The sequence below is a fragment of the Chelonoidis abingdonii genome, chromosome 21 (assembly GCF_003597395.2).
Source record: "Chelonoidis abingdonii isolate Lonesome George chromosome 21, CheloAbing_2.0, whole genome shotgun sequence".
NCBI lineage: Eukaryota > Metazoa > Chordata > Testudines > Testudinidae > Chelonoidis > Chelonoidis abingdonii.
Genome location: NC_133789.1, coordinates 7,273,133 through 7,280,759, shown reverse-complemented (window position 1 = coordinate 7,280,759; position 7,627 = coordinate 7,273,133). Strand labels below are relative to the sequence as shown.

Here is a 7,627-nt window from a genome sequence, read left to right as displayed (position 1 = left end):
GCAAACCTACACAGTCACCCCCCCGCAGACCTACACAGACCCCTATAGACGCCCCCACAGATCTACACAGACTCCTATAGACATCCCAACTGACCTATACAGTCACCCCCCACAGACCAACACAGACCCCTACAGACACCCCCCACAGACCTATGCGGACACCCCACAGACCTACACAGATCCCTACAGACACCCCTATTGACTTATGCAGACACCCCATAGACCCCTATAGACCCCCCCACTGACCTATGCAAACATCTCACAGACCTACACAGAGCCCTATAGACATACTCAGATCTACACAAACCCCTACAGTCTATGCCTCCACAAAATTACACAGACCCCCCCCTACAGACACACACCTCCGCAATCTACACAGACTCCAATAGACATATGTACAGCCCACAGACTACACAGACCTCTCTAGATGCTCCCCAGAGTCCTTCACAGACAGACACACACCCCCCGTGGACACCCCCCACAGACCTATCCAGATGGTTTTAGACATACTCCTCTGACCCCCACAGACCTACCCTGAGTCCTAGCCACAAACACCCTCACCCCTAACCCGCCCCCCCCAGATTGGCACGTATGCACACATGTTTTTATGGCCACCCAGAGGACCCCCACCCACCCACACCCATCTCCATGTATCCCTCTGGACCCCCAGGCACTTATAGCCCCCTTCCCCCATAGCCCAAGATCTGAGGCTGTGGCCCAGCAGCTGCCCCCGGCTCCCTGCAGGAGTTCGGCAGACAGGACGGCTGGGAGCTTTAATTTTTTTTTTCACCCACTCTTTGTTGTTCCAAAAAAAAAAAAAAAGGAAAAGAAAAGAAAAAAAAAGTCTGTTTTGCCTCCCAGGCAATATTTCTGGAGCCAATCGGCACGCAGCATCCACCCTGCCCTGCACCATAATTAAAGGCTTGAAGCAGGCTGGCTGGGCTCGGGAGTTTTGCTTAGTCGCCTTGTAGCAGCCACCACCCGTGGAGCTCTCAGCGGCTGGCCTGGAGGAGGAATGCTCGCCTGATCCCTTTGGGGAGTGACAGAGACCCACACGTGTGCCCCAGCGGCTGTCTTGCTTTTCCAGAGGCTCCGGCCAGGGGAGAGGACTGGATCCCACCTGCCCCTGCCTCCTGCTGCACCATGAGTGGCTCCTTTGACAAGAAGATCACTAGCATCCTGACCGACCTCTCCAGCTCCCTGAGCTGCTCCAAGGATTCCCCCACCTTGCCTGAGTCCTCAGTCACCGACCTGGGCTACTACAGCGCCCCCCACAGCCAGCACGACTACTACCCCAACCAGCCCTACAGCCAGCCCGTCAACCACTACTCCTATCACCACCAGTTCAGCCTCAATGGGCTCGCGGGGGCTGGGACTTACCCCCCCAAGGCCGAGTACCCCTACAGCCCCTCCTACAGGCAGTATGGGCATTTCAGGGAGCAGCAGTTGCCAGCCCAGGAAGCAGGTAAGGAGCCCCGCCTACCCTAGAGATCCAGGGGGACAGGGGTGGATGTCTGGAGATGGGGGGCTGGTGTGAAAAGGAGTCACTTCTTGCAGTCAGCAACAGTTCTTCCTTCCCCCATGCCCATGTATTCGAATGAGAGGAAAGTTCTTGTCAACAACACACACACACACACACGACTGCCTCTTGGAGCGCACAAAAGTGGGGTGGTGAAAGGGAGGGAGTTGCTGAGGGTGTTGAGGGGGCTTGTTTGCTAGATCTAGGTTTCCACCCAAAACTTTCTGAACTCTGGCTCCGATTTAAAAGACTGCTTTTCTCACCCACCCACACACTCTCCCTCTTGTCTCTGGCAAATTCCTGACCTTTATTTTCTGTGCCACCAGTCAGGGTGGCTATTTATCCCTCCNCACCCCCCGCCCTGCAGCTCTCTCCCACTCACCGTTGCCCCTGAAATCTTAAGAAACTTCAGGACAACTCAGTTTAGTTGATGAAAAAGGAGAACCATGGGGGGGACGGGGAATAGGTTGTCTCTCTGGGGCAGAGAGAATGACCCATGTCATGACTGGACAGGAAGATGATGGTTAGGTTGCAGCTCTGGGGGAGGGAAATAGGGGTGGGACGGTGTTTTATTTGTGAATAATCTTGTGGTTTTTAAAGCGAGTCTGAGGTGCTGGGAGATTATAGGAAAGCAGGAAGATCAGAGAAGCCTAGAATCTGCTGCCCTAAAAGAAAGGGATGCAGGGAGAGGGAGAAATCGATCCTACTCTGATTTCCACTTACTGAACAATTCTCCCTCCCCCTCCCCCCCCAAATAAAGCCTGGGAAACATCAGGCAGCTGGGACCTGAGACAGCTTTAGAGAGGGGCTTGTCACAACCCACCCTACAGGCTGGGAGGGGAAGAGAGGGGCCGACTCTGAGAACCAGTCGGTTTTCAGAGGATCAGAACCAGGTGGGGAGCCCCTGGGCAGAGAACCAGGCAGGTTGGGGTGAGAGGGAAGTTCGGGGAGTTAGCGAAATGGACCAGAGGAAGAAGTGGCCGGGGACAGGAGAAGGAAAAGGCAAGCCAGAATGTACCAAAGGAAGAGAGAGAGAGGGAGAGAGTGCTAAAAGAAGAGAAAAACACACTAAAGAGAGAGAGAAGGAAACCCAGAGGGCGAGAGAGAGAAATGAAAGACCTCACGTGCCAAAGAACAACCCCCCAAACCCCCCCGGTCTTGCTACGTTCCTGAAATCTTTTACCTGGAGTCTGTTCAGCAACTTGTCCAAGTAATCAGCCCTTAACTCCTCTACAATTGTTTCCACTCGCCATACATAGAATTCTGGAGTCCTTTCGCCCAGGCTGACCCGGCCCTGTCACTTTTAGCTCCACAGCCTTGGTGTGCTTGTAGGGGGACCAGAGAGCAAGTGTGAAAAGGCGGGATGGGGGTGGGGGTAATATATAAGAGAAAGACCCAAAAATCGGGACTGTTCCTATAAAATCGGGACATCTGGTCACCCTATTTATCTGGGAGGTGAAGTTTTCTAAATGGAGGCTTAAATCCCACCCACTCCTTCTCTCTTCCCTGTAGAGGTAAGGGTCAGAAACCACTTCCAAAGACTTGGGTTGTTTTTTACAACATTCAGGGGGTAGAGGGGCAGGAAGAATCCAACTGCTGAGATTCTGACGTGTTTCCTTTTCGCTTCCAGTCTCAGTGAAGGAAGAACCGGAACCAGAGGTGAGGATGGTCAACGGGAAACCCAAAAAGATCCGAAAGCCCAGAACCATTTACTCCAGCTACCAGCTGGCGGCTCTGCAGAGGAGGTTTCAAAAAGCTCAGTACCTGGCTCTGCCCGAGAGAGCTGAGCTGGCTGCTCAGTTGGGGCTGACTCAGACGCAGGTAACTTCAAAAAGAATAAACAATCTTTCCCCTCTGTGCACGGGGGGGAGCGAGAGAGAGTGCACCTGTTGACAACTTTGTACGCCCCTAGGTTTACTGGGCTTATATTAAAGCACTTACATAATCAGACAGGGACCCATTGTGGACGAGCCGGCTGCCTGAGACAGTGGGAACAAAAAGGTGGATTTTCTCTAGGCCTTTGGACACATTTCCTACTGCCGTGCTCAACCACGGGGAGGGAAGAGAGAGGCCCAACTCTCTTTGTACTTCCCAGTGTCAATGCATTGACTTAGGGTTACTCCTGATTTAGGCCAGCCATCCCAATTGGGACCAGAGAAATGTGGATAAATGGATTAGTTTTGTTTCTTCTCCCCGCTCCGATGGGGAAGATTTCTCTCCCTCCCCCAAGATGAGCCATTCTTAAAGGTTCAGGGCCCAACCTATAGCTCACTGATTTGGATGAGGTCCATAGAACCAACTTCAATTCGGAGTTCTTTCCCCTTTGTGGCTACTCACTGGATTCCCGGTATAGTTTGGCTCTGGTGGGCCAAAGAGGCCAGTTCAGTGGTTCTCAACCGTTTTTCATTTGCAGACCCCTACAAAATTTCAAGCGGAGGTGCAGGCCCACTTTGGAAATCTTAGATTTCCCCAGGGGTCATAGCAACAACCTTCCGTGGACCTCCTAGATATCTGCAGACAACAGGTTGAGAACCCCTGCTCTAGCTGACCTAGAAAACCAGGAAGAAGTATCCCTTCCTCTCTCTGGGCAGTGACGGATCTTTGGGTCCTGTCTGGATTTTTTTTTTTTTATTTTCTCATCAGAATTCAACCACTAAGTTATACCAGAGCAGCCTTTGGGCTGGAATGGGTAGGACCATATCTATGGATGCTAACAGCGCTTGGGTCAGTGGGGTTTTAGTTAGGGGTAATCTAGTGTAGACCCCAGAGTCAGGGGTTCCAGACCTCATTTCTCTATATGCGTGTTGCTCTTGTAAATATGCTCAAGCTCTTACAGGTGTGTGTGTGTTTTTCAAAGAGTCTTTTAATACGTTAGGCCCAGAACCTCAAAGATATTTAGGCTCCTCAGTTCCATTGATAGAAAGTTAAAGCCTGAAATGGTGGAGTCCAAAAGAGACTCTATAATGCTACAGTATCCACGTGTAGGTGGGTGGCTCTTGTGACACTAGTGACTTCTCTTTGTAAAGGGTAAGATCAATAGAAAGGAGTCTGAACAGCTTCCCTCCACCTCCAGATCTGAGATGAGTGAACCCCCCTCCTCCCTCACCCGAAAATTGGAACATCTCCAAACTCTGAGGAGGGTAACATCCAGCCCCACCCATAACAAGTGGCATAAAGAGCTGCTTCTGCTGTCCCTTACGGGCCAGGCTTCGTCTCATGTCAACAGGAGCATCGCTGGAGTTAGGAATGTGGGGCTGGTCAGAGATGGTGACAAGAGGCTGATTTTAATTGCCCAGATCTAAATAAAGTTCCAGGTCAGCATGTTTCCGTGGGCTGCTAGCCCAAGAGCAGATGTTCTGTACCATAAGGCCCTTCCCCCCACTGAGGGATTGCGACATAATGGGGAGCTGTTTCTTTTTGGCTCCCTTCTTTAAAAGGGGGTTGATTTGTTGGGGGGTTTTCTTGTTGTTGTTGGTTTGTTTGTTTTAACGTGGTTAGGGATTCTGCACTGCGCTGCTTTTTGTCTCTGGAAACAAAGGAAATGCCAGAAAAGCTTTAACGAGGCATGCCCGAGCCCCTGATGGGAGCTGGAGGGTCTCTGGACATGGAAAGCAGTGGTTTTCGGGGGTGTTAAACTACTACCTTGTGTTTTCACTCTCATGTATTCCCTTGGGTCACCAGGGGGGATTTATGATTTCTGTGCTTTTCTAGTGGGGTATGTATCGTGCGTGAAAGATCCCCTTAAACTGAAGATGAGTGCCCCATATAGGGCATAAGGTGTGGGTGCTCCATATACAGATAAATACTACAGTGGTGCCAACCCCAAGTGTTTAGAAATCATGAGTCAGGCCTCCCCCAAAATCACAAGCTCCTCTTAAAGCTCACGAGATTTCTTGTAAGCATTATTTTGGGGTGTTTTGAGCCTGTTGGGAACAGTCAGGCCGTTTCGGCAGGCTCTTTCTCTGCCACCTTGAGGGCTAGAAACTTTATTTTGAAATGAGAGCGGAGCTTCTCACTTAATCACAGGATGCAAGGAGCTGGGGCTTTAGAAAAACACGCAACATTGCGAGGATTTGGCAACACCGAATGTTTGTTTGGCTCTTTGTTGGGTGTTCTATCTTCTCCTTCCTGGTTCTCCCTGTCACATTGGATACATCTGCCTTCTCCATCTCACCCACCTTCTTCCTCACCACCCCCTCAATTTCTCTCTCTGTCTCCTCCTCTCCCCTCCTTCCCCAGCAGCTCGTTAAGTGGAACAGGAACCCACTAACGTATTTGAAATGAACCACAGCAGGTTTGCCCCAGTCCTAGTTTCGTCACTACCCTGGTGACTTTTGTAGCAATGGGGCCACTTATAAATGTCCGAAAGGAACTTGTCATTAGCTGTCAAAGCGTTGGGCTGTTTTGGGGACAAACCCCTCCCTGCACCTTAGGCTAAACAGAGAAGCAAATCCACCCACACGGCGACATTCCTGTTCATGCACCACTCCATTTGTCCCCCGTTCCCCACTGCCTCCCTTCGGTGGTGTATTGCCTGTGTACGTCAAAGGGACACAGAAAGTCACACTTACCTCTCTTCCTTCCATTTCTAGGTGAAAATCTGGTTCCAGAACCGGAGATCCAAGTTCAAGAAACTCTACAAAAACGGGGAAGTGCCCTCGGAACACAGCCCCAATAACAGCGACTCCATGGCCTGCAATTCTCCGCCTTCCCCTGCCCTCTGGGACAGTAACTCTCACAGCAACCCCTCCAGCAGAAACCAGCTCCCCCAGCAGCTCCCCTACAGCTCTTCCCCAAGCTACCTGGAGGAGCAGCACAACCCCTGGTATCACCACCAGAACCTCAGTGGACCTCACTTACCGCATCAAGCTTTGCCCACTAACACCATGCATCATACATCTTCTGGGCCTCCCAATCCGGGGGCCATGTACTAACCTCCGGCCTCCTTGGACCAGGGGAGCAAGAGAAAATCATCACCGCCGTCGCCAGACCCTTCTTAAACCGTGGGTTTGTTTTCAGGACAAAGGCAGACACTCACAAACATTCCAGCCCGTCTCAGGACCAGCAGAGCTGCAAAGGGTTAAAAGGATCAGAGGACGACCCACAAGCCAGGCAGGAGTGGCAGCGGGTTGGGGGCAGGCTTGGGGAAGAGGTTTTGGATTTTTATTTCTCGGGAAAGCTTCAGCATTGCCAATTCCTTTTCACCCCACCCTGACTTTCCACAGGGTCCCCGGCCCCCCTGCACCACCATCCCACCCACCACCGCCAGGCACAATGAATGGGAAGATTCTTCCATCTGGAGCTCTCTGCCAGAGACTCACTTCTTGTCTGGACGAAGGCCAAGAGACACGACTCATCTCCAAGCGTCCAAGAACAGTACAACTGGTTTTTTTACCTTCCTGGGCGAGCTGTTTGTGGGGTGTCTCCTTGAGGACTCTGGAAGAACATCTCAGCTGGCAGGACTTCAAAAAAACCACTTGGCTTTATCCACATCAGGGTTGGATTTTTCTACATGCCCAGATGATAGAGAAGGAGAAATAATTGTCTCTGAGTCTTCCCTCTCATCCACCCTTGCAAGGGTCAGACTGGAGATGAAAGCACAATTTAAGCTAAAAAAAAAACAAAATAAAAAAATACAGTAAGAGGTGCCACGCTTTATAGGCTTTAAAAAAAATTATCTATATTCTAAACAAATAAAGTCAATTCTTAGTTATGTCTATTGTACAGAACTGGACAGTATATAAACATTTAATAATATTATTGAAGGGACCATTTTTAGAGAAGCCCAAAAGCCTAGCAGTGAGGAAGGGCTAAATTCTGATCTCATTTACACCAGTGTAAATCTAGCTCTACTCCAGGTTTACACCAATGTTACTACAGGTTTCCAGAGCAGCATTTTGGCTCTCTGGGTTAGCTCATCAGCTGGCGCAAACTGGCGTTCCAAAATCTCAGTACTGGATGAGGGCCAGATTCTGAGCTCAGTAACACCAGTGTAAATCCAGAGTTACTCCGGGTCAGATTCCCAACCGGTGTAAATCTGCATTGGTCTCAATGGAAGTCACACTGACTTATGCGAGTTGAGAATCTGACCTTCTATGAGGATTCTCA

The 7,627-nt window shown here is 50.6% G+C and overlaps 1 protein-coding gene across 1 annotated transcript; it reads left to right on the top strand.

The window, feature by feature from the left end:
- Positions 1-1,143: 1,143 nt before the first annotated feature.
- On the top strand, positions 1,144-7,047 carry DLX3 (distal-less homeobox 3). The gene is made up of 3 exons (XM_032791269.1): positions 1,144-1,465; positions 3,150-3,340; positions 6,112-7,047. Exons 1-3 carry the CDS (start codon positions 1,144-1,146, stop codon positions 6,451-6,453), a joined length of 855 nt encoding a protein of 284 aa, XP_032647160.1. The 3' UTR covers positions 6,454-7,047.
- The last annotated feature ends 580 nt before the right edge of the window (positions 7,048-7,627 follow it).

Bases quoted from the DNA above. Each gene is read 5' to 3' on its own strand.
- DLX3 (XM_032791269.1), top strand. From the start codon at position 1,144: ATGAGTGGCTCCTTTGACAAGAAGATCACTAGCATCCTGACCGACCTC. The intron at 1,466-3,149 runs GTAAGGAGCCCC...TTTCGCTTCCAG, and splicing joins GTTGCCAGCCCAGGAAGCAG to TCTCAGTGAAGGAAGAACCG. The intron at 3,341-6,111 runs GTAACTTCAAAA...TTCCATTTCTAG, and splicing joins TGGGGCTGACTCAGACGCAG to GTGAAAATCTGGTTCCAGAA.